At 43.5% G+C, this 25,382-nt stretch overlaps 1 protein-coding gene across 1 annotated transcript in view; it reads left to right on the top strand.

The window, feature by feature from the left end:
- Nucleotides 1-915: 915 nt before the first annotated feature.
- The window catches only part of ACTN2 (actinin alpha 2), a 76,901-nt gene continuing 52,434 nt past the window's right edge, over nucleotides 916-25,382 (top strand). Inside the window, exon 1 of the mRNA XM_033195906.1 lies at nucleotides 916-1,256. Coding sequence (XP_033051797.1) covers nucleotides 1,131-1,256 — 126 coding nt within the window. The 5' untranslated portion in view covers nucleotides 916-1,130. The remainder of the gene's footprint in view (nucleotides 1,257-25,382) is intronic.

Below are 25,382 nucleotides of genomic sequence, written 5' to 3'. Positions count from 1 at the left end.
ATTTTAATAGGATGGATCCAAATCCTGTGCCTTGATTTCCCCAGGTGAGGGTGGGGAGGAGAGAAGGAAGAGGGGATTCCGTAGCTTTTAAACTTTACTCCATGGGGGGCTGTATGTATGTATATGTGTGAGAGAGCGAGAGGAAGAGAAACGGGGGGGGGGGGGGGAGAGACAGAGATGAGAGAGGTATGAGAGACACAGGAGACAGACACAGATGAGAGAGAGAAAGACACGAGAGAGAGACAGACGAGAGAGAGAGACGAGAGAGACAGAGGAGAGAGACACAAGAGACAGTGAGACACAAGAGACAGAGATGAGAGGAGAGACACACGAGAGAGAGACACGGGAAAGAGAGACAGAGATGAGAGAGAGGTATGAGAGATATATGAGAGAGACACGGGAGAAAGAGGGACAGAGATGAGAGAGAGACACGAGAGAGAGACACGGGAGAGAGGGACAGATGAGCGGAGAGAGAGGCACGAGAGAGAGATGAGAGATGAGAGAGAGAGAAGAGAGATCTCCAATGAATATGTGGGAATATATGGAAAACGCGAATTCCGAATGACATTTGGAAAATTTGGCTGTGTTTGGGGGGTCAGGGACCCAGCCTCTTGGGTGGCCCTCCCCTGGCCCGCGATCACCCACCCGGGACACAGACGGACCCCGCGCAGCGAACCAGCCGCTCTCAGAGCGTGGGTGGCAGGCGTGGCTCTGCTCGGGCCGCACACCACGCGTTCCCGGAGGCCTCGGCGCAAGGCGTGCAGGCGGCCTCAGGGCGGCGGCTGCGGGGGAAACCGTGGAGGGGCCCGGCGCCCCGGTCCGCCCGCACGTGCTCGGGGCGGGGCTAGCTGGGCCTCTACGGGCGGGGCTGGGGGGCGGCGGCGGCGGGGGCGCGGCCGGGCGGCCACGTGACGGGCGGCGCGGCTATTAAGCCGCGCGGCAGCTGCTCGCAGCCGGAGCTGGTGCTTCGCCCGAGACTCTGCGCCCAAGCGTGCCGCCCCGAGAGGAGTCGCGCGAAGGTCACCCCGCGCCCGCCGCCCGCCACCCGCCGCCTTCGTGGGTCCATTTCCTCGTCAGCCCGTGCGTCCGAGCTCCTAGCGCCCCGCCGCAGCCCCGGCCAACCGAGCGCCATGAACCAGATAGAGCCCGGCGTGCAGTACAACTACGTGTACGACGAGGATGAGTACATGATCCAGGAGGAGGAGTGGGACCGCGACCTGCTCCTGGACCCGGCCTGGGAGAAGCAGCAGAGAAAGGTCAGCAGGGGCCCGCGGGCCGCCCGCGCGTGGTGGGGCCGGGTCCCCCGCGGGACTCCCGTGCGTGTGGCCGCGTGGCCGGGCGACTGGCGAGAGGGCGCTTTGTGGAGGTGCTGTGCTGTCCTGTGCCCTTGCAGCCCCGGGGACCCCTTAGGAAAGAGGACATGTCCGGGGACAGGCAGGACACTGGGCGTCGTGTGTGTGCGCGCGCGCGCGCGTGTGGTAGCAGCATCGGAGTCACAGATGTGGTTCTGTTCCTCACACCAACCCGCGTTAGATCAGGATCTGAAGGGGTCTCTGGTCTGCTCCTGACCCCTTGAATCTGTGACCTTGGCCCCCGAGTTATACTCTCCTGGCCCGTTTGTGTCCTTTTACCCCAGCCTCTCTCTTCCCCATTGAAAGAAGCAAAAGAACATCAGCTTCATTGCAGTTTCCACCGGGCAGCCCCTAGAGTCATGGGAAGTCATTTATTCAATCTTTTGGGTTCCTTGGAGAGGGATGTTGTATGAACACTAGACATTTACCGATAGTCACAATTATTTCACACTCTATTTATAGTTCATTGAGGTAAGCACACAGGGACGAAGGAGTCAGCCAGCTTCTGAAAGCTCCCTCCCCGTTTTGATTGGCGCTCTCTGGGGGCCCAGTGGAACATTCCACTATTTCAAGGTTTCCTCTTGATCCTCTTGGCTAGAATAAATAGGGAATGCTCACCAGGAGGCTTAATCCTGCCTCTTACTTGACTAGGCAAGGAGCCTGCTTGGGTCAGGCATGACAACAGAGACCTGCTAACCCAACCTTAAGATAAGAGGGTTATGGTAAAAGCCAAACGCTCTGAGCTTCCCCCCCCCCCCCCCATTTTTCTGGGCGTGAGGCAAGATAGATTTCCCTTCTAAGGGCCTGCTTTAAGTGGATAGATAGCCTGTGGTGACCATAGCGTGTATGGGAATCTCTGTATAATTGGCTCTGTCGTTGATTGTGCGATAGTATTTGGTGAATAGGAGTGTGATGGTGAACACACATCCCAAACTTCTCTCACAGCAAACAGCGTTAGCTGGAAGGAGAGATAATTATCAAATAACCAAGCACTATTTTTATATCAGGATGTCTCTTGTCTACCCTCTCTCCTAAAATACCATTTACTATTATTATTTTAAAGCTCTAATTTAGCTACATTTCAGTCTCTCCCCGAGTTTCTTAAGGCTTTTACCATCCCTACCTTTTTTAGAAAATGGGAGTAATAAATAGAAACAACAAAACTTCAAGCCGTCTACCGTTGTTTAAAGTATTGATTGTGAAGGAAGCACATGGCTTGAGGATTCCTAATGTGTCATCTGGACCAGCTGATGCATCATCCATCAGCACGAAGTTAAAAAGTGACCTTAATTTTTAGCAGTGAGTGTTTTTTTAAAACAATTTCCTCAAATTTTGATTACTGCACTTTTCGTGGATTAAAAAAAAGGTAACTCCCTAACTCCCGGTCTTTGTTTTAAAAAATTGCTTTCTTATGAGGAACTGTAAAATAGCTAAGGAATTAGACAGGTAGTCTGCCCATCATTTTTGAAAGTGATAGTCTAATCACAATGCTTTCTGTTGCCTTTTTTTTTTAAGTACAGTAAGATAGCAGGATAGAGGTAATGACAATTTCCGGAGGCCACATTGACATCCCTTCCACCATATTTAATCTTTTAATATATTTGCAGTATTTTTTTGATATATGGCTTTTAATTATTTTAGGTTTGGGATTCCCATGTTGACTGTATTATTATAATTGCATAGCACTTGAAGTAAAGTTGATTTACTTCAAGTAAATTTACTTAAGTAAAGTTGAAGTAAAAATGACATACTTCCAGATCCCAGTTCAAAATAATGTTAAAAAGTTTAACATGATAATTTTTTTTTTCTTAAGATAGTTTGAATGTTGTACATGCACGGGGGGTAAAAACTACATTAGGACAGATTTAGAAGATTCTCTATTTCTACTCTCGATTCTCTATTTCTACTTTTGGTATAGACCCTGCTCAAGTCAGTAAAATAATATTGAACTGTGAGCTCAGTGCAGCCAGAGCAGTGGCCTCTATTTATGTCCTATGAGACAAACTGCTGGAACCGGACGAGGGTAAAATGCCATTGTTTCTATTGTGGGCTACCTTCTCCACACTTGCCATTTCGGTGATATGCTGGGTATGAGATCTGTCAACAGATGCTGGTAGCACATGATGACGTCCGTGGTGTCATAATGGATGTGATGCCTAATTATATCTACAGTTCAGAGAGTCTCATGGGCTACGGTAATCCTTGCTCTGTGGTGTGGAATGAAAGCCTTGTTGTAGAAGGACTTTATAAAGTGTAATGTGTTTTATAAGAGAAGGGAATCCAGAAGATAGTGGGTTTAGCATGAGTGCGAATAGGTATTTCAGTGTGTCTACCTTCTCTTTCAAGAGTGTGTTAGGAAGAGTGTGTTACACACAAGAGTGTGTTAATAGGGTTAGGAATATTTATATTTTCTATAAAGAAATATTTTACTTCATACAACTCATGGGTAGAAGAAAAATGCCTACAGTCTTACAGATATGATATATATATATACACACACACACACACACACGTATGTTGTATATATAATATACAATGTTTAGAGTTAGGATTTTGCTCTGTTGCACAGGCTGGAGTGCAGTGGCATGATAATAGCTCACTGCAGCCTCGACCTGCTGGGGTCAAGTGACCTCCATGACGTCGAGGCATGCACTACCACCACACATGGCTAATTTTTTTATTTTAAAAACTTTTTTGTAGAGACAGGGTCTCACTGTGTTGCTCAGGCAGGTCTTGAATTCCTGGCCATTCTCCCACCTTGGCCTCCTAAAACGCTAATACTAAGGATATGAGCCACCATGCTCAGCCCCAGATACAATATTTTAAGACACCGAAATGCTGAGGCACACTCTTGGAGTGAGAATGTTTTACCATATAGAACACAGTTTAGGGATATCAATTTCTAAGTAAATTGGGACCTCTTCAGTGGACTGTTGAAACTTTCAGAGTGTTGGCGTCTAGAAGTAAACGTCTCCTGGAACCAAGGAACACATTGAGCTTGTACCTCAACTGAAGCCTATTTGGGAGGTGACTTGTCAGAGCAGCAATGCTGAATATGTTTGCTATCTTCACAAGCTCAGGGCGCTGTCCTTAACTGTACTGGGAGGCTAGAGCAGACCTTTTAAGGAAACGAAATATGTTTCGATACGTAAAGGATCCTTATGTCCATAATCAGTACACGGCTTGATAATCGATAAACTTTTCTAAGTGTTCTGATTGTTTTCAATAGTCCCTAAAGAAATTCAGATTCTTTTGCACTCTTCACAGTTGACATGGCTGGATTCACCTTGGAGCACCTCCTGTCAGTCTGGCATTTAGGCGAACGTGTTGCCATGTCGGGTCAGGCAGCCTGGCAGGATGCGTGTGCAGAGGCAGCCGCCCACGGGGTCCGGATTAAATAGGAAGCCTGGGAGCCTTCGAGTTGCCCCTGCCCTTGTTCTGTGGGCAGCAGCTGCTGATTTAGAGCACAAGGTGAAGGCTCTTCCTGCCTAATGACACATACTCTTGCATGAATTTTTCCTAGGAGAAAAGGCACTAATTGTTCCAACAATCAACAAAAAGCTTGTGACATTTCTCAGATTCATGAGACCCAGATCAGTCGAAGCTCTGCCTGGTACCCGACTACAGTTGAATCACTAAATGTTTCAAGTCTCAATTTCTTCACCTAGAAAATGAAGATAAATACCTGTCTTTCTTAATGCACAGGGTTTTTTGTCTGGATCAAACGGTTAAGCTATTTTATGGTGAAGGGGCTTTATACATTGTAAAGCGATCTGTAAATGTTCAGGTATCATTATCCTTGTGCACCAAATATTTGTTAATCAGCACTGTGCTTAGACTTCTGAGGGATAATGGAGCATGAGATTTGGCCCTTGGTGACCTTGATATACTTTGAAAATTATGGGGAAGTACATACACATCACAGAAAATTTACTATTTTAATCGTAAGTGTACAATTCAGTGGCGTTACGTCTATTCACATTATTGTGCAACCGTCACCACTATGTGCCTCCAGAACTTTTCCATCATCCCACGCTCAAACTCTGTACCCATTAAAAACTAGCTTCCCATTCCCCCCTCCTCTGGTGTACTTTTTTTGTTTTGTTTTGTTTTGTTTTGAGACAATCTTGCTCTGTGTTGCCCAGGCTGGAGTGCAGTGGTGCAATCTCAGCTCACTGCAACCTCCGCCTCCTGGGTTCAAGCAATTCTCCTGCCTCAGCCTTATAGTAGCTGGGATTACAGATGCTGGGTAGCTGGGATTACAGGTGTGTGCCACCATGCCTGGCTAATTTTTTTTTTTATTTTTAGTAGAGACGGGGTTTCACTTTGTTAGCCAGGATGGTCTCAATCTCCTGACCTTGTGATCTGCCCGCCTCGGCCTCCCAAAGTGCTGGGATTACAGGTGTGAGTAACTGCACCCAGCCTGGTGTATTTTTAAAGATAAGATTTATACACTGGAACACTTGGAACTAAGAAATTAATAATAAGTGCATATTAAACAAGAAATTGTTTAATAATAAGCGCAAGAATAAAAGTTAGCTGGGTGCAGTGGCTCATGCCTGTAATCCCAGCACTTTGAGAGGCCAAGATAGGAAGATTGCTTGCGACCAGCCTGGGCAACACAGCAAGACCCCATTTCTGCAAAAAAATAAAAAATTTAGCCAGGTGTGGTGGTGCACAGCTGTAATCCTACCTACTTGGGAGGGTGAGGCCAGAGGATCATTTGAGCTCAGGAGTTTGAGGTTGCAGTGAGCTGTGATCGTGCCACTACACTCCAGCCTGTGCAACAGAGCAAGTCCCCATCTCAAAAAATAAAAAATGGTAAGTGTAATACAATAAGTGTTTACCTTTGGCACTATCAGAGCACCCTGGCATCCCTGCACTCACCCTCTCATCAAGAAATGGGAGAAGTTCGAAGGTAAGAGTATAGAAGGAGAAAGTAACCAAGGTGGCCAGACCAGAACTCAGGTCTCCCAAAGCCTAGCTCTGTATTGGATATGTCTGTGTATTGGATATGTCTGTGGCTTAGCTCTGTATTGGATATGTCTGTGTTTGTGTACGTGTGATTAGGAGATAATATCTGACGCTAAAGATACATATTCAAACTTAGAAAGTTGGATCCATGAAAAAGGGCCAGATTATAGAGGGCCTGGGATGCTAAGGTGAGTGCAGACTTTATTCTCCAAACCATACAGAGCTCCGGAGGTCTTTTGAGCTGGGGAGACCCATGCTTACAGAACTAGTGTTGTTGGCAGGATAAATCTGAGTGGACAAGGACCTGAGGCTGGAGGACCCAGGCAAAAGCCTGTTATGGGACCATACAGATAAAGTGGTGAGGATTAGAACAAGGGGGCTGTTAGAAGCAATGGTGAGGAAGGCATCAATTTGAGAGTGATCAGGAGGGATTATACGAAGTATTAAATAACCACATGTTGTTCCACAGTAGGCTGTGGTATAAATCCAATTAAGTAGATATGATCCTCACCATTAGAGCGCCTGGATTTTAATGTCAAGACAGTGGTATTGACAAGTAACAGCCAAACTAATGAGGAGAGTCTGTTTATCCACTGGGAGATTGTGTCTGGATAAGAAGTTAAGTATTTATAGGATGTGTCATTATTCCATGCAGGGAAAGGAGCCACCGTGCTGAGGTGGCAAGTCCGGTGTACATGTGGCCATTGCTGGGAGGGAGAGGTGGAGTTGTAGATAGTCTTTGAGAGCCAGAGGAAATTCTTAATGGGCAGAAGTGTCAAGGAAGAGGTTAAAGGCAGAGTCTTGTGTGGACACTAAGAAATCTCTGTACCCAGAGGGACCGTAATAAATATACATGTGGTTTGCTATGGAGAATCACAGGTGCAGGAGTTCTGAGGTACAAAAAACACTCTTTGTCTTTACATCCTATTTGGGACACCGTGATGTGTCCTGGGGTTGCCCTAGGCCTTCAGCCACGTTCACCAGGTAAGAAACTTAAGCCCATAATAAGATTTTCCAGGAGTGTGGGAGGGGGAATATAACTCTTAGCGGGGAAACTTAATTAACGCAGCCTCAGAAAACTGTCAGAAAGCACCGCAGTCGGTTACTGCAGCTGGGAGACACCTACAGAAAAGGCGCAGTTCTGGAGTGGGTGAGGGCGCTACCATGCCGAGCAGAGGAGCTCACACGGAACGCGTTGGAGGACAGTCAGAATCCTACCGCCGTTTCCCTGGGAACGGCACTAAGTCTTCCAGAAAGAACAGAAAGCAAAGATTGGGGGAGAAGCTTGCAAACTACTATGCTAGACACATTTCAAAGGAAGGAAAATCTTAAGTGCAAGAATTTGGCCTTTCCGAAGAAGACTGAGGACAGTTTTTGGTACAAACATATCTGAACACATGCACACTCACACACACGCACACACACCACTTCCCATCTCCACAGCTTTCTAGTTTGGAAACTAGAAGGTGTTTTTACCTGCAACCCTAGTGAGGAGCAAAATATAAATGGAGCACAAGCATGATTGTTCATTCTTTCATTCATTTGGCAAACATTTTTGTGGTCCTTCTAGGGACCAGCAGAGAGAACTGATGGCACCACCATGGCCCTTAAGGAGCTTACAGCCTGGTTCAAGAGACAGGAGTGGTCTGGGAGAAGCACAGAGGAGGGGCATCTGCTTCAGCGAGGCTGGTGTAAGGAAGGTGTTTTCAAAGCCAAAGGTGTTTCAAAACCCTCCTGCTTGGTTCTCCTTCATGGTGAATGGAAATGTCTTTCTCCCAGGTGCCCAAGCCAGAAACCTGGGTGTTACCCTTGCCGCCTCCTTCTCTCCCACACCACAGCCGTGGGGTCACCACCTCCCATGGAGTCCTCTGGACCCTGCCTCTTCCTTTCCCTGTGTGCTCCAAGGCCTTCAGGCTTTCCGCCTTCCCTGCGGAGATGAGGGTGGTGGCCTCCCTTTTTGTCACCCTTCCAAGGGTCATGCTCGTCTGCTGGCTTTTCTCCAAGACGCTGCCAAGAATGATCTTAATAAGACACAAGCCCGGTTGTGATATTTTCCAGATTCAGGTGTCTCTGTGGTTCTTCGTTGCCTTCAGGAGAGAGTTCAAGCCTCTTACGGTGGTTTGTGAGGCCAGGCCTGAACTAGCCCCGTCGCCTGTTCGGTCACCACCCCAGCATCCCTGCTGCGGGTTTTTCAAGATCTCATGTCCCTGATTGCTTGTCACAGTGTCTGACTTGAGCCCTTGTCTCTTCCATAGACCCTTCCTTCTCCACCTATCTTGGTAGTACCTCCTTCTGCAGCTGCTTCACTAGAAGGCCTGCCTGCTAGAGCAAGGGTCACGTGATGCTCTCTTTGTCTCCCCCAACAAGGGCTGTGAGCAGTAGCTCTTCTCTGTAGGTGCCTGTGCCTCACTGGGCTCACACAGAGTCTGCACTTCGATTTTTTTTGTTTTTCTTTTTGTCTTCTTTTTTTTTGAGATGGGATTTCACTCTTGTTGCCCAGGCTGGAGTGCAGTGGCACAATTTCGGCTCACTGCAATCTCCGCTTGCTGGTTTCAAGTGATTCTCTTGCCTCAGCCTCCTGAGTAGCTGGGATTACAGGCATGCACCACCACGCCCGGCTAATTTTTTATATTTTTAGTAGAGACGGGGTTTCTCCATGTTGGTCAGGCTGGTCTTGAACTCGTGACCTCTGGTCATCCACTTGCCTTGGCCTCTCAGAGTCCTGGGATTACAGGTGTGAGCCACCGTGCCTGGCCTTTTTTTTTTTTTTTTTTTTTTTTTTTTTTTGAGACAAAGTCTTGCTCTGTTTCCTAGGCTGGAGTGAAATGGCATGATCTTGGCTCACTGCAACCTCCGCCTTCTGGGTTCAAGCGATTCTCCTTTCTCAGCCTCCCAAGTAGCTGGGATTACAAGCATACGCCACCACGCCTAGCTAATTTTCTGTACTTTCATTAGATACGGGGTTTCACCATGTTGGCCAGGCTGGTCTCGAACTCCAGACCTCAAGTGATCCGCCCGCCTTGACCTCACAAAGTGCTGGGATTACAGGTGTGAGTCACTACGCCTGGCCCACACTGACATTTATTGAATGAAGAAATTATGAATCATTTCTAAAAAACATTTAATACAATTACTTTTTTAATTAAAAATCTTTCATTTTAACAATTAAAAGCTTTTTGACAGTCTTTATGATTTTTTGAGCTCTAAATATGTTAACTCCCAACTCATACTCATTTAATGCTTTTAAAAAATGTTCTCTTGAAGTATTTTCTCAAGTCTCCAAAAAGAGTTCCCTGACTTGATTTTTGTTGTAAGTCTGAGCTGTCGAGGCCCGGAGTGGTGGCTCATGTCTGTATTCCCAGCACTTTGGGAGGCTGAGGCAAGGCTGTCTCTTGAGGCTAGGAGTTAGAGACTGGCCTGGGCAACATAGAAAGACCTTGTCTCTATAAAAAATTTAAAAATTAGCAGAGTGTGGTGGCGTGTGCTTGTAGTTCTAGCTGCTTGGGAGGCTGAAGTGAGAGGATTGCTTGAGCTCAGAAGTTGGAGGCTGCGGTGAGCTATCATGGCACCACTGCACTCAGCTCTGGGTGACAGAGTGAGGAATAAGCTTTTCATTAAAAAATGTTCAGGCCGGGCACAGTATCTCATGCCTGTAATCCCAGCCCTTTGGGAGGCCGAGGCAGGTGGATCACATGAGGCCAGGAGTTTGAGACCAGCCTGGCCAGCATGGCAAAACCCAGTCTATACTAAAAATACAAAAAAAAAAAAAAAAAAAAAAAAATTGGCTGGGTGTGGTGATGCTCACCCATAATCCCAGGTACTTGGGTGGCTGAGGCATGAGAATCGCTTGAATCCGGGAGGCGGAGGCTGCAGTGAGCCAAGATCATGCCACTGCACCCCAGCCTGGGAGACAGAGTGAGACTGTCTCAAAAAAAAAAAAAAAAAAAAAAAAAAAAACGTAAATAATTGGAATTTAGAGCTTTTGGAATTGAAAAGATAATTATGCAGATTTATGTATATCATAATAAAATTTGTCACCATACTTATGAGAAAAAGTTCTGGTAACCTAAATTTGACTTGAAATGAGTTCCCCCCCCAGACTGAAAACCTTTACCCACTTAATAAAGAAAATTCCAAGTTCATTTATGATTCAGAGAAGTATAAATTTAAATTTGTTTTTGTATAGAAAACATGGGGGGACATTTTTTTTGAAGGTGCAGTGTGTTTCCACGGTGGTGGAATTGGAAAATGGAGACAAGATAGCAAATGATTCTGTGGTCCTGGGAAAGAACTGGCATATGCAGTCTTCATACATGCCAAGTCCTAGTCCAAGAAGTTGGCATAACTTTGATCTGTCTTATTTGTTTTTGCTAGGGGGTAAATGTGTCGGTCATAGTCTTTAGAAATTACTATACACTGAAAATAGATTCTTATTAGTATCCATTACAACCTTCTCATAAAAAGCCATGCTATCTTAGAAAAGACCTATATTTTGTTAGTGATTGTGAGAACCAAATGTACAAATAGGTGAATATGAGATTGTTTTGGGGCCAGGCGCAGTGGCTTAAGCCTGTAATCCCAGCGCTTTGGGAGGCCGAGGCAGGCGGATCACCTGAGGTCAGGAATTCGAGACCAGCCTGATCAACGTGTAAAACCTCGTCTCTACTGAAAATACAAAAATTAGCAGGGTGTGGTGGTGTGTGCCTGTAATCCCAGCTACTCGGGAGGCTGAGGCAGGAGACTCACTGGAACTGGAGTAAGTGAGCTGCACTAACAGCTGGAGTGCAATGAGATCATGCCACTGCACTCCAGCTTGAGTGACAGAGCAAGACTCTGTCTCAAAAAAAAAAAAAAAAAAGATTGTTTTGGGGGAATGGGAGCAGTATTTAATATGAAGCTATGATTGCGTTTTGCACAGGTAGTTATAATTGAGATTGCAAAGACAAATCAAGAAGTCCTATCTTCTAAAGTCATGTAGAGTCTTTAAGTTATTTTATTATAGTCAAACAAGATGTGAAGGTGACAATTACTTTTAGAAGGTAGGTAATCTCATTGCTGTTTAAGAGGATTTTAAGGTAATTTATATGTAAGATAGAACCATATGAAATACTTGATGCTGACCATTTTTACCTCCAAAAAGTACAGTCTCTTTGTTTCAACTCTGACAACTTTACTGCTATTGTCCCACTATTTTTGTTTTTTTTTTTTTTTTTGAGACGGAGTCTTGCTCTGTCGCCAGGCTGGAGTGCAGTAGTATGATCTCAGCTCATTGTGACCTCCGCCTCCTGGGTTTGAGTGATTCTCCTGCCGCAGCCTCCCGAGTAGCTGGGACTACAGGTGTGCACCACCATGCCCAGCTGATTTTTGTATTTTTAGTAGAGACGGGGTTTCACTGTGTTGGCCAGGATGGTCTCGATCTTGACATTGTGATCCGCCTGCCTCGGCCTCCCAAAGTGCTGGGATTACAGCGTGAGCCACCGCACCCGGATATTGTTGTCCCACTATATTTGAGGCCCTTGACCAATACCACAAAATAGCCAGGCTGTAAAACTGAATTCGAATCATTTCTAGCCTTATCTCCAATGTCTTTGGTATTCATTTGTAAAAGTAAAGGGGCTCTTGAGTTGTGTAGAAGTTAAAAATGTGGGATTTGAAGCCAGGTACAGCAACCTGGTGAAACCCTGTCTCTACAAAAATACAAAAGTCAGCCAGGTGTGTTGGTGTGTGCCTGTATGCCCAGCTACTCAGGAGGCTGAGGCAGGAGGATGGCTTGAGCCGGGGGGGTTGAGGCTGCAGTGAGCCATGGATTACATCATTGTACTCCAGCCTGGGCAACAGAGCAAGACCCCTGTCTTGAGAAAAAAGAAATGGGGAATTTGGATTGAGGGCTTGATATCCAATGAATAAAAGGAGAAAAGGCTGGAGATATAGGTGTGGAAGTTATCTACATATAGCAATGGGTGTAACTCTGAGGGGGTAAGTGGAAGGGGATCTACCCGAACGGCACTAAAGTGAGCTAAGAATAGAGGACTCCTAGAGGAAGTGGTGATGGGAACTCAACGTGGAAGTCTTGCTTTTCTGGATAAAAACATCGTGTATTAGACAACTTGGAACCACTTCAGCTGTCAAGATGTCTTTGATTTTCTTTCTGGAGAAATCTCACCTTGGTATTCTATTGGAACTTTGCCAGTCAGCCCTAAATCTGGCATTTAAGTTTGTTTAGTTACTGGAACAGAAACCAGCACTTTGGTGCTGTGGAATGCAGTATCTTTTTGTTGTTGTTGTTGTTGTTGTTTTTGTTTTTTTTTTGTGACGGAGTCTCGCTCTGCCGCCCAGGCTGGAGTGCTGTGACCAGATCTCAGCTCACTGCAAGCTCCGCCTCCCAGGTTCACGCCATTCTCCTGCCTCAGCCTCCCGAGTAGCTGGGACTACAGGCGCCTGCCACCTCGCCCGGCTAATTTTTTTGTATTTTTTAGTAGAGACGGGGTTTCACCGTGTTAGCCAGGATGGTCTCGATCTCCTGACCTCGTGATCCGCCCGTCTCGGCCTCCCAAAGTGCTGGGATTACAGGCTTGAGCCACCGCGCCCGGCCGGAATGCAGTATCTTTTAGCTCGTGAAACCAGTTCATTCTTTTTTTTTTTTTTTTGAGACAGAGTCTTGCTCTGTGACCCAGGCTGGAGTGCAATGGCACGATCTTGGCTCAATGCAACTTTCACCTCCCAGGTTCAAGCGATTCTCCTGCCTCAGCTTTCCGAGTAGCTGGGATGCCATGCCCGGCTAATTTTTGTATTTTTTTGTATTTTTATTTTTTAGTAGAGATGGGGTTTCACCATGTTAGTCAGGCTGGTCTTGAGCTCCTGACCTCAGGTGATCCACCCGCCGTGGCCTCCCAAAGTGCTGGGATTATAGGCGTGAGCCACCACACCCGGCCCAGGCAAGTTATATTTTCAAAGGAAGCAAAAAACTGTATGAACGTACTTATGGTGGTATGCTCAAGTCTGTGACATAAAATTCTTCTGCACTCAGAATGGTCAGTGATAGGCTTTGCTAAACAAGGCTTTATTGAACATTTGTAAGATGCCTGAAAAAAAAAAATAACATAATGTAGAATTTAACTCCAAGATGGGACTTCCTTTTTCAGTTGTATCATTTATAGAATTAAGGAAATGAATTATTGTTCTCATTTAGATGTTTTGTTTTAAGGTTTTAAAACATATTATAGATGTTTTGGGTATCAGAGAAGAACAGTCATGAAAATAGTAAAAGACATACAGAAAACTGTAATCCACTTAGAGATTATGCATAGAGGGTGGTATTTTTCTGTTTTGAAACAAACACATTTTTGAGGGGAGGCAGGTATTCAGGTGATCAGATTAGAAAAATACAAACCATGTGTTTTGTGTTTTATAGACTCATATTTCTATTCTGTTATTGTAATTTTATGTAATATGAAGTGGCTGATTATTTCATTGCATACATTGGTCTTTCATGTTAGAATTTGGAGCAGAGGATGTTGTAATTTTTTTCAGTCTAACGTTAAAACCAAAAAATACTGCAATCAGACAGAAAAAGTGATAATATACGGATTTTTACCAGTGAATTAAAAAATGAGAGATTTTCACATATTATTCCTAGTATCCCAAATGATTTGCTGAATAAGACAGAGAAACAACTATTATTGAGAAATTCTAGGCACTGTTGTAACCTTATACGTGATTTTACTGGATCTTCACAACGATCTTGAAACGTGAATATTATCTTCATTATTTTAGCTAAGTAAGTTAAGTGAGTTGCCCAGCAGCGGCTGAGAGTGGGGAAGTGGTAGCTGGAAAATGCACACAGAATTTTGTCTAATTTATGTAGAAATAATTCTCGCTTGTAATTGAAATTTTATAAATATGGAGACACTAATTATTTTATTGCATATTTTGGTCTGCAAGTGGTAGAGCTGGATTTCAGATCCAGGGTGCTTAACGGTAAGGGTCTTGATTTTTATCAGTAAACTTTATCTGTTTTTGTTGCTTTCTGCTCCGATTTGTAACGAACCCAGAGCAGAAGCCTGGGATTCAGTCTTTCTGATTTCCCACTTAAAAACCTCCTGTCTTTGTGGACAGGCATGTGTGTGTGTGATTTTTTAAATTTCTAAACTGGTACAACTGGGACTGTCTGATAACAGTGAGAAAACGGAATTTTGAGGCATGGTCCATATTGTCATTCCAAGATTTTCCCCAAGTCAATCTTTAGGAGTTGCATTGTCCAACAGAAATGCCAAAATAGGAGAGAAGGGGCCGCAGGAGAATCAGCTAAACCTCTCAAGAGTTTTAGGGGCCATGCCATGAAGGGCACATTATCAGAGTGAGTGCTGGTATGTCTGACGCACTTCCAAAAGAAGCTAGAGTTCAGGATGACTGAGATACTGAGTCAACTCCCTTTTGGAACTAGAAAATGAGACTTTCAGAGGTAGGAGCATAGATTAGAGTTATCCTCCTGTGGGTGCCGTGTCTTTATCTGCAGGAATGCCCTCTCAGATCAGAGCTCCATAGGGACTGACCCTAGCACATTTTGCAGTGGCAGTACTGAGAACTCACTTTACATTTTTAAAAATCCTGTTTATTTGTTTAATGTTTTATTATGGGAAATTTTAAGCACACCCCAAAGCAGAGAGAATATAATGAATCTCTCTGTATTCAATAGGCCAAGGAAAAACCAAGCTTCATGAATAGGTGATGACTAAAAGGAAAATAAGTTTGAATGGTTAATAAATACTTTACTATGAAAGAAACTGGCACAAAGTAAAACTGTGAAGTAGGCTGATGAGTACCTGCTTGTTACTTTAGCATGTTTCAAAATCCTGTTTCCCGAGGCCCCCTACTTCCTGCCGCTGCCTCTGGCCACCTAGGCCTGCTCCACCTGCACACCACCCGCAGACCCCACATTCTCCTTGTGGTTTTTCATGCACTTACTGTCATCATTGTCTATGCCTAAAAATGAAAGATTCCCAAGACCTGCCTTTCTAGGGATCGCTGATATTTTTATTTTATTATTTTATTTATTTTATTTTTGAGACAGAGTCTCTCTCTATATAGCCCAGACTGAAGTGCATTGGCACCATCTTGGCTCACTGCAACTTCTGCCTCCCAGGTTCAAGCCATTCTCCTGCCTCAGCCTCCCGAGTCACTGGGATTACAGGCGTGCACCACCACACCCGGCTAATTGTCACTGATATTTTTAAAGGCGACTTTTCTGAAACAATAACCCTGTTGTCTAATTCCAGTGAATTTCAGGCTCAGCGGAAGATGGGGAGGCCTGTATATGTGGGTGGCTTACCACAGTGCCCAGGTGTGAAGTCAGTACTGGTGGGGTATTTACTGTGTGTGAGGCACGCCCCCCTCCTCGTACTGCACCTGATCTTATAAACTGACCCTCATCCCCATCAGGTTTATTGAGACGAGTCCTCTCTTCGCTCCACTGACCATTGCTGTTACTGCTTCGAGCGATAAGCCTGACTTTGAGACAGGAGGTGGGAACAATGTCTGAGGATGCTGAATTTGATACTTCTGCATCTGCATTTCCTCCACCTCCCCCGGAGTACAGCCAGAGGAAGGAGCAGAACAGACATTGCAAAGGTTCTTTGGGAAAGGTTATTTTTAGGGGCCGTCTTGCCAAGATTGCTTCCAGGGAATTTATTTAGACACAGCAGGCCCCTGCCCTGTTAGAGATGTGAATTCCCACATACCTGGGAATGTTCTGGGTAGCCCCAGAAAAGTGCTGGGGGAATTTCATTTTCACCCTGAAAGATGAGAGATGGTATGAGGAGCAGCACGGTAGCCGGTGACCTTGGGCAAGTCACTTCATCTCTGAGGACCTTTGTTCCTTATGAAATGAACAGACCATGGTGGTTGGAGTAATTTCAGAGGTAGGGTGACCCTACCTCCAGGTTTGTCCAGGACAATCCCAGTTTGTGGCTTTTGTCCCAGAGGAATTATAAATAGCACCTCCTTCGCCTCTCAGAAGTGGCCCGGTTTAGACTACAAACTTGGGTCACCCTGCTCTGAGGATATACACAGGCAGCCTCATGGAAGGTTAAAATCATGTTGACACCCAAGTGATTTTTTTTTCCCCAAGTAATTTATACATCAGGTAGTAATGCCTTTTCTGAAAGTGCTGGCCTATTTCTGGAACTTTAGAAATGTAAACATTGTTGAAGTGAGATTTTTAATACTTTGAGATATATGTATATATATCTCATACATAATCTAGTAATTCTGAATCTTTAAATTCACAAATCTCGTAGAAGACCAAGCTTTGTAGAACACGGTGAGAGTGAGCCCTGTGACTGGAGGGCTGTGGGGCCACCAGCCCCGCTGAGTCCTTCTGCGGGCCAGGTTGCCTCTGAAACGGGGATTGCTGTTATACTTTTGGTTTTGTATTATATGCTATGTATATGGTTTTATAAATATCATATATACTTACACTTTAGACAATTTGATATTAATATGGGCCAGGCATTAATGACTTTTATTTTACACATCTGCAAAACTAAGAGTTAAACCTTATTTAAAGATCTGAACCAGTTACTAAAGTCCTGTCTGTAGATTTGTTCTTCTGACAGTGTGTCTTTTCTGAAAATTATAAGAATTTATTTCCATGTTTACGCACTTGAAAATCTAGCCGTGAAATGGTGACAAATGTATTTACTGTGTGACAAATCATGTTGAATAGAACTTGTTCCCTCATGTCTATAATGAGACACAGGTAGGGCTGTCACCATGAGAGGCCTTTAAGGACTTGGTAGGGAAGCAGGAAAAATTGTGTCAGAAATGCCTGATGTGTGACGGTGAGTTCTGTTGCTGTAACTGCTATCTGGGTAACTGGATATTAAGGACTTTAAAGGATTTCTGTTCTGCAGTCCTAGGACTGGGCAGTGTGTACCCTTTCCAGTAGGATTTTAAAATGTGATGTCAAAATAGGGATTTGAATGTGAAGCTGTAAAAAAGTCTTAAAGTAGCACTTCATTGAGCAATTAACATCAGAACTCTAGGATTGCTGGATTGGACGCAGTTACGTAGTTTTCGTCCCCCTCCGTTAGGAATATGGAGGATTAGTGAAGTAAAGCAAGCCAGCACCATTACAGACAACTAGGGAAAGGCAAAGAAAATAACTTACAAATCTAGGCTAACGAATGTTTATGCTTTCCTAAACTATTGTTTAAAGATATGTATTTAAATAATCGCGTAAGAAATACCTGTTTATTGTAGCATATTTAGGAAATATTACATTTTTAAATTCAAAATTTTTAAATATTAAAAAAGTCACAACCAGGAGAAAACAAGTATGTACATTTTGCCAAGTGCCTACTAGCTCACTTTATGCTGTAGTCTAGAAGCATCTATTTATGTATTTTTGTATTTTATACTTTAATATGCCATGGTCTGAAATGGCTCCGGATGTCCAGTCTTTATTACCCATTTTCCTGAACGCCAGTCATCAGGAGCCCTGGGGAAGAACTCTTGGTGGAGGAAATCCCAGCTTGGTTCCCTCCGGTGTGGAGTTGGCAGGAACATTGGAAATGCCCAGCTTCTCTGTTTTTATTGCTTATGTTAATCAGAGTTTTCCCCATATGTAGGGGAAAGCTATAGATGTACCTGACTGTGGGCTGTTCCTTACTTAGAATTGTTCTCTGGTCTGGGACAGCGATGCAGAGAATAGGGTTTATTACAGAGAGCTGTTTCATTCTAAATGAATGCTTGCATCTCTGTGTGTAGGCAGCCATTTATTTGGGTCCCTGAAAATAGTAGCAGTATGGTGAACTTAAATTAAAGAATATTTATTTTGCTGTCTGTGTAGTACAAGCTGCTTCCCCAGTTGCCGGATGGGTTGAGGGCAGAATCATCAGTGTGCTTTTCTTTTGGCTTGAATTCATCCTTAAGAAGAGAATGAGAAAAGTACAATAAATGCTGCTGCTGCTGCCTAAAACTGAGCAACAGTTGGGTCTGCCCTGTCACAGAGCCACATCTTGCACGTAATTACCCAGGCTCCAAGGGAACAAGTTATTTTGAGAAGCATAGCTCAGGATCAATCAGATGTAAGGCTGTTTGTTGGGAGCCTTAATATGATTACTTACCAGAAAGTCCTCAAAGGAATTCTCCACGTAGTTTGTGCCAGCCTGGGGGAGGCAGGTGTGACCCCACACAACATTGAGCTAGTGGCTAAGTCAGGCTCCTGGCTTAGAAAATCTTGAAGCTCAGATGACCAGGCACCAATAGCTTTCATGCGGCCCTTTGGGCCTACTACCTTTTTTTTTTTTTTTTTTTTTTTTTTTTTTTTTGCCTTTTAGAGCAAACATGACTTATACTTTGATTCTAAAGATAATTTGATTTGGTTAGTTTAACATATGCTTCCAGCCCTAAAATAGTTTGGGAAGAATCTTCATATTTCTAGTCTTAACTCTTGAATTTAACAGTTAAAAGGTGGGGGGTGGGGGGGTGTTTCATCAGGATCATTTGCTAACCCTCATTTAGGAGAGAGGATGCTCTATCTTTTTTTTTTTCAATAATTAAAATCTTGTTTCAAGAATTTTAAAAGACGCCTTGGAATGAATGTGGAGCTAGATTGAATTGCAGACTAGCTTTGGGAATCCACAGCTCCAAATGTTTGATGACCTGGTTATGTTGCTTCACTCTGATTTGAGGATTAAAGAGAGGTAGAGATAAGTAATTGCAGCTGAAAAATCAGAATTAGGAGACTGAGTATTAAGGACTCCTGCAAATGGTAATAAAATGTAGGAAATTTTCTTAAGCAGGAAGGAAATTAACAGATGGAAATACTTTAGCTTCTTGATAAATGTAAGATCTTTATGAAATAGGAAAAATGCTAAATAATTCAACCCAAATTTAGTATTATTTATGGTGATCAGGATAAGAGGGAACATGAGGACACATACGGAGTTTTAAATGTAGAATTTGATGTGGAAAGGGAACGTATAAGCTTCAACTTAAGACAGTCGTTAGTTTCACAGGCCAAGGGAAGCATACTGTAATTTGAGATCAGCATATGATGGACTTCAGTTCTGTGCATCATTCTTGTGTATTAATCACTCTTTGTCTTCATGGAAGTTGAGTGTGGAAAAAACTCAAACGGTTTTTTCTCTTCTCACACCACAATAGTCAACCCAGAAGACTTCTGTGACCAAATGTGTGTGGTCTTCTCCTGCTTTCCGCCACCCTGTGCACCAAGCAGGCAATCTGTTCACCAGCTGGGTGTCCTCCAGTGTATTTGATTCTGATGCTGTCCGTTTGGTGATAGCATCAGATCCCACAGGTTGAGGGCTCAGTCCCACAAGACTGCCCCTCTTCAGACACCATCTCAAGTCCAAGCCTCTAGAATAATGACCAATCAACTTAAAATTGGGGTTCTCGTGCCTCTTTGGGTTTGATCAGTTTGCTAGAGCAGCTCACAGAACTCAAGGAAACAGGTACTTATATTTACTGGCTTATGATAAAGGAGATTTAAAAGGATACTGATGAGGAGAAGCATAGGGTGAGGTATGGGGGAAGGAGTGCAGAGCTTTTATGCCCTCCCCAGCAGGTCACCCTCCAGGAACCTCTAACTGTTCCCTCCAGGAACCTCTACCTGGAAGCTCTCCAAACTCCATCCTCTTGGGCTTTTGAAGGGGACCTCATTGGATAGGCATAATTGAAGCTTGGACAACCATGGGGAAATGAGATTGGACAAAAAGGCTGTGATCTAATATTAATAGGCTGAGTGGGAAAACCCAGCAAAACCTGTCTGTTTAGACTCTTCTTAGCCTCTCTGTGCAGCCTTCCTTTCTCTCAGGTTTGTGGCAGGACTCCTTCTGAAATGAGGGTCTTATGACCTACGGTTAGATAAGGAAGGTCAGATCATTTCTTTACGGCCAGCTCCAAGCCAGAAAGGCAAGGGAAAATTGGAGTCCCTCCAGGGAAAGCCTGCTGCTGAGGCCTGAGCCACCCTAACATGACAGCAAAGACTGTAACTATGAGAGTTATGAGCCAGGAACAATAGACAAAACATATATATATATATATATATTTATGGTATATGTATATTATATACACCATATATATACACACACCATATATATACACCTGTGTGTGTAAATATATATATATCACAGAAACCAATAAAATTTATATCAGAAAAATGAATATTTTAGCTTATTGGAATGTTGGACTCTTCTTAGAAGAAAGACCCAAAAGGTATTAAAATACAATTCTCAAATAAAAGTAGAGTCATGACTCTCATACAGATATAAAGATGAATATTTAAAGATGTTCTTTAACTCATTAGTGAGAAAACTGGTAAGCCATTACAGCCAGTCCAAAAGAGCATCCAAAGAGTAAGACACATTTGTGGAGCGGGAATGAAATGAATGTGCACATGGAGGGGCTCTATTTTCTGTGGGAGGAGGAGGAGTGCCCCTCTACTTTGATTTATTTCAATGTCTGTAGACAGAATTATTTTGCATTGCTGTCAGTTGTCTGTGACCTATAGATTTGTAGAAAAGCCTAGAAGGGCTGCTTATGCACAATGCACAAGTTTCCCATTGGAGCATAGATTTTTCCCTGTATAAAGTAGCCTTATCAGGCATTTCACCTTTCCAAATTCCATAGTTTCCATCCTTTCTGGAAATTATAGGGGTGATTCTATATATCAGAGAGGTCATTCCTCAAACCAGTATTAGTCGGGGCTAGATTTGGCTTTGTTGAAAACCCTGAAAAGAGTGTTACCTGTTACACAGTATCAGAGCTTAGTGCCTTTCTTTCTGTATTTTGAGCAGCCCATGGACTAAATGGAAATCAGTCTTGTGAGCCTGGCAGTGGAAGCCTGAAATTTGCGGTGCAGAATTTGATTAAAACCAGACCTGGATAAGACAGTCTTTTCAAGTGCTGGGAGAACCATCTTTAACCTCTCCACTTAAAGTGTAATCCATTAGCCTGGTTCTATTTTTAGATACCCTCAGCTGTGAGGTTGCCTGTTATTTTTGCAAGGTATTTTCTTTTTCTTTTTTTTTCTTGGCAAGGTTATGGAATCTTTCTTAACATTTAAGGATTCTGTAGTTAAGTTTGACATGATAATAACAAATGTTAAAAACCTGGAACTTGAGCAGATACACATTTTTAGCTTCTCAGGTTTCTTTTTATTAAAAAAAAAATTGACTTCTATCCTCTTTGATTCCAGAAAGTCTGACAAATGAGATCTTGTTTGACCAATAGTTATTGAATGCCACTGTGTTCTAGGCGCTGTCCGGAGCACAGAACAAAGATCCCTGCTTCTCTGTGTGTCACTTTCACCAGCATTTCTTAGACTGTTCAAATGGTGGTGGTCACGGTGCCTTGGAAAATGCTGGAGTTGTTTGTGAGCTTTCCTACCCTTTAATTTCAGATCGTTAGATATACAATGGCATTGGGTAGAAAGAGACTCTGAATCCTGCATACAGGCAGAGTTTGTCGGGGAGAATCAACAGAACAAAAGGCTGCCTCTCTTTCTTTCTCTTACCTTGTCTTTGGGTGTATGTCAGTGTCTGTATCAGTGTACCTGGAACTCAAGCTATTATTTTATTCACTACTTTTGATGGTAAAAACTGCAATTACTTTTGCACCAACCTAATAAAAGCAGCCTTTTGATACTGTTGAAGTTCCACTTTATTTATAACTGAGATCATCACAGTTTAAACTTGGAAGTATTGAAACTTTAACAGGTACAAGCTCTGTGTGCACGAATGCAGGTGCACCTGCCGGGTGCTGAGTTTTCTGAGTGATGGCAGAGGTGAATAAGGCAGGATTAGGGACTACCTTGCGTTGAGTTTTTTGATTAGTAATATGTATGCATACAGACATGTAACAGCCTGGGAAACCAGCTGTGGGTCTTCCTTTTGCAGTGGAAAGAAATGGAATTTGCCTTTTTACAAGAGTTAATTTTAAGGCTCTTTGGACCTGGTGTATTATGAACCAAGTCGTGATTCAAATGTCACCCAATATTTTAATTGTCCCTTAATAATAAGTTTATTTCAATTACATGGGCAATATTTTTGCCCCCTATAGGTAAAAACGGGTGTTCTAAACACTTTCTAACCAGAGGAAATGAAGATATGTTAATGATGCTCTTTGTTCTCCAGCAGGAGTATGAATACTTGTGATGAATCTGGAAAAGATGAAGGATTGGCAGGATTCTGGATTCTTAGATCACAGACCTTCTTGCACCCCTTTTCTGTCTGCAGCAACATTCTATGAATTGTGCCAAGCAACAGCATGATTCTCCTTAGCTGTTGGAGGCGGAATATCTCCTGTGTTCAAGTAGGAATAAATCGTGACTATAGGCAGTCTTTATTTTTCTGAGCAATCTCGCCCTACCTGAGTAAAATTTTAGAATGATTTAATTCTCTTTCCGTTTAAACCCCTCAGCACCGCCCAAGTTTCTTGGAATTGCCGTCACTGATTGCTCTTCTTTTGTATTTCTAGTCTCTTTTATATTTCCTAGTCTCTCATAATCCATCATACCTCACAGCAAACTAGTTGAGTTAGATTCATAGTGCTTTTCTTTTCTTTTCTTTTTGAGACAGAGTCTTGCTCTGTCACCCAGGCTGGAGTGCAGTGGCACCATCTCGGCTCACTGCAACCTCCACTTCTTGGGTTCAAGCAGTTCTTCTGCCTCAGCCTCCCGAGTAGCTGGGACTACAGGTAGGAACCAACACGCCTGGCTAATTTTTGTATTTTTAGTAGAGACAGGGTGTCACTGTGTTAACCAGGCTGGTCTCAAACTCCTAGACCTCGTGATCCGCCTGCCTCAGCCTCCCAAAGTAGTGGGATTACAGGCATGAGCCACCGCGTCCGGCCATCATAGTGCATTTCTTGGAGGAGGGAACTAGCCACAGAGAGATGAGCTGACTTGCCCACACTAGACAGTAAGCTGGTCACGAAGCCAGGGTTCAGATTTAAGGGCTGTGTTTTTTAGGGATTACTGCACTGAGCTGTTGCGTACTATGTTATCTAACAGGACCTTGGAGACCAAGCAGAGATTTGTGGGCAGAGAATAAATGGGCTGCTGTGTAGTTAAATGCCTAGTTATGTAAGTCATGAGAACATTCAGGCCCCAAATGGACTTCTAGGACATCCTGATAATTGATTGTAGCACAAGCAAAATCCTTGGGATTAACACATTCATTTACATAATCTTTACTTTGATTAAATTTTTAACATTTCGTGTAGATAGTTGAAAGATTTATCTGAGTACTTGGTAACATTGAAGATTTGGAGGGATATTTTCAAAGTCATGATTATTCAGTTTTTGTTATGCGGAATGGCTGGTCACCACGATGAGTGGCTTCTGGATCTAGAGAGCTTCCTTGATGTTAGCGTAGACTTTCTTGATTTGAGTGTAGATGCCAACACTCTCTAAATGTTTTTCAAGACGGTTGAGTGTCTGAACATTTAAATGTAAGGTTGCCACTGGTGACTCTGGGACAGCTCATTGGTTGGGATGTTACTGCATCCAGTGCGGTTTGTGTGATGTGTAGACCTTTTGGGCCTTGCTGGCCGGCGGATTGAGACACTCTGTAGTGAGCTGGTATGTTCTGCTCCGCGCAGATTGCAGGACTTTTTGCCGTCACAGACGGTTAGGCCACCTACTCTCTCTGAGAGCAGAGCCTCCTTTCTTAAGGATAAAGCTGAAATTACATTTACTTCGGAGAGACGATTTTGACCTTCCTCTTCCACTTTAGTCAGTGATTTTTACAACATATGCAGCTTTCTAGAGCCTCCTTACTTTTCTAATATTTAAAAAGAACCGGAAAACCAATTAGAGGTAATCTTGGCAAATTGGGAATTTGCGAAGTAGAAAAGAACACTATTAAAGTGATTGCTGTAAATAGGAAAATGAATGGACCATTTTTTAGAACAGCAGTTTAACGGAGCTGTGGCTTCCAGTGGTTTCCGGTAGTTTCACAGGAGGGGGTGTTCCGAACCATCGTGACACAGGTAGTGTTGGCCGGCCTCTTTCTTCTCCTTGCAATATTCTTTTGAACTACTTCATAAAGCTGATCATGACAATGACTGTCCATATATATATATATAGCTGGGAGAGGATCAGGATGTGAAGGACAAATAATTGCATGGTTTCAGAGTCAGAAATACAATTCGAGTTCTGAGCCATGACTGCAGGCTGGAACGGACTCGGCCTGTCCTCCGTGCCCCGTCTCGGGGACCACTGCCGCTGTGGCTGGGGCTTGGTTGTCCTACCCCCAGGATGCAGGTCGTGATGAGTGTTGGGGGAGGCTTGGAATTGACCGAACAGACCTCTTGATGTCTCAGCTCCCTGAGGAGAGTAAATGATAGGCAACTTCAACATAGAACACTCAGCAGCACCCCAGACCATTTTTCACCTGACAGACGATGCTGACTTATAATTGGTAGGTTTAAAAGCTACATGTTCTTTAGACCTGCTCACCCCTGAGTTTTCTGCTGTGCCTGGATATCCCAGTCCTCAGCAGATTCTCATTCATTTCATTCAGAAAAGCTCTACATCTGGGATGAGTTTCCGTTTTAGGAAATGTGATCTGAAATGATTATTTTATGTAATTATTATTAAAGAAAAAGGTAGTTAAAGAAGTATAAAGGAAATGGATAGACATGTTGCCAAAATTTTTGTTTGGAGAAAATGGAATGATGAAGATTGAACAGGTAGTTTTACAGAAGCCAGCCCAGGCTTAGAACCGTATTGCTAAAAGAATTAATAATTCACTGAAAAGTGAAATGGACTGATATTCAGGGGACCATGTCAGACTCATGATTGATTTTTCAGGTCCCCGTCTGTGTACCTAGGTAATAATCTCTTCTAGGTAAAATTGTGCACATGCATAGTCAAAGAGGATGATATAAACAGTCACATTTTTCACTCATTTTGATTAAAAGACTTTTCCTGCCTTTACCCTAGGGAATGTAGGTTGATGTGACTGTAGGCTTCATCAACTTAAAAAGAAATCAAATACAAATGCATAGCGATTGAATAACACTGGTCTG

Source organism: Trachypithecus francoisi, unplaced genomic scaffold (genome assembly GCF_009764315.1).
Source record: "Trachypithecus francoisi isolate TF-2019V2 unplaced genomic scaffold, Tfra_2.0 Lachesis_group5, whole genome shotgun sequence".
In the NCBI taxonomy this organism is placed as follows: Eukaryota; Metazoa; Chordata; class Mammalia; order Primates; family Cercopithecidae; genus Trachypithecus; species Trachypithecus francoisi.
The sequence above is the reverse complement of the archived record's forward strand: the minus strand, read 5'-3'. Positions and strand labels throughout refer to the sequence as shown.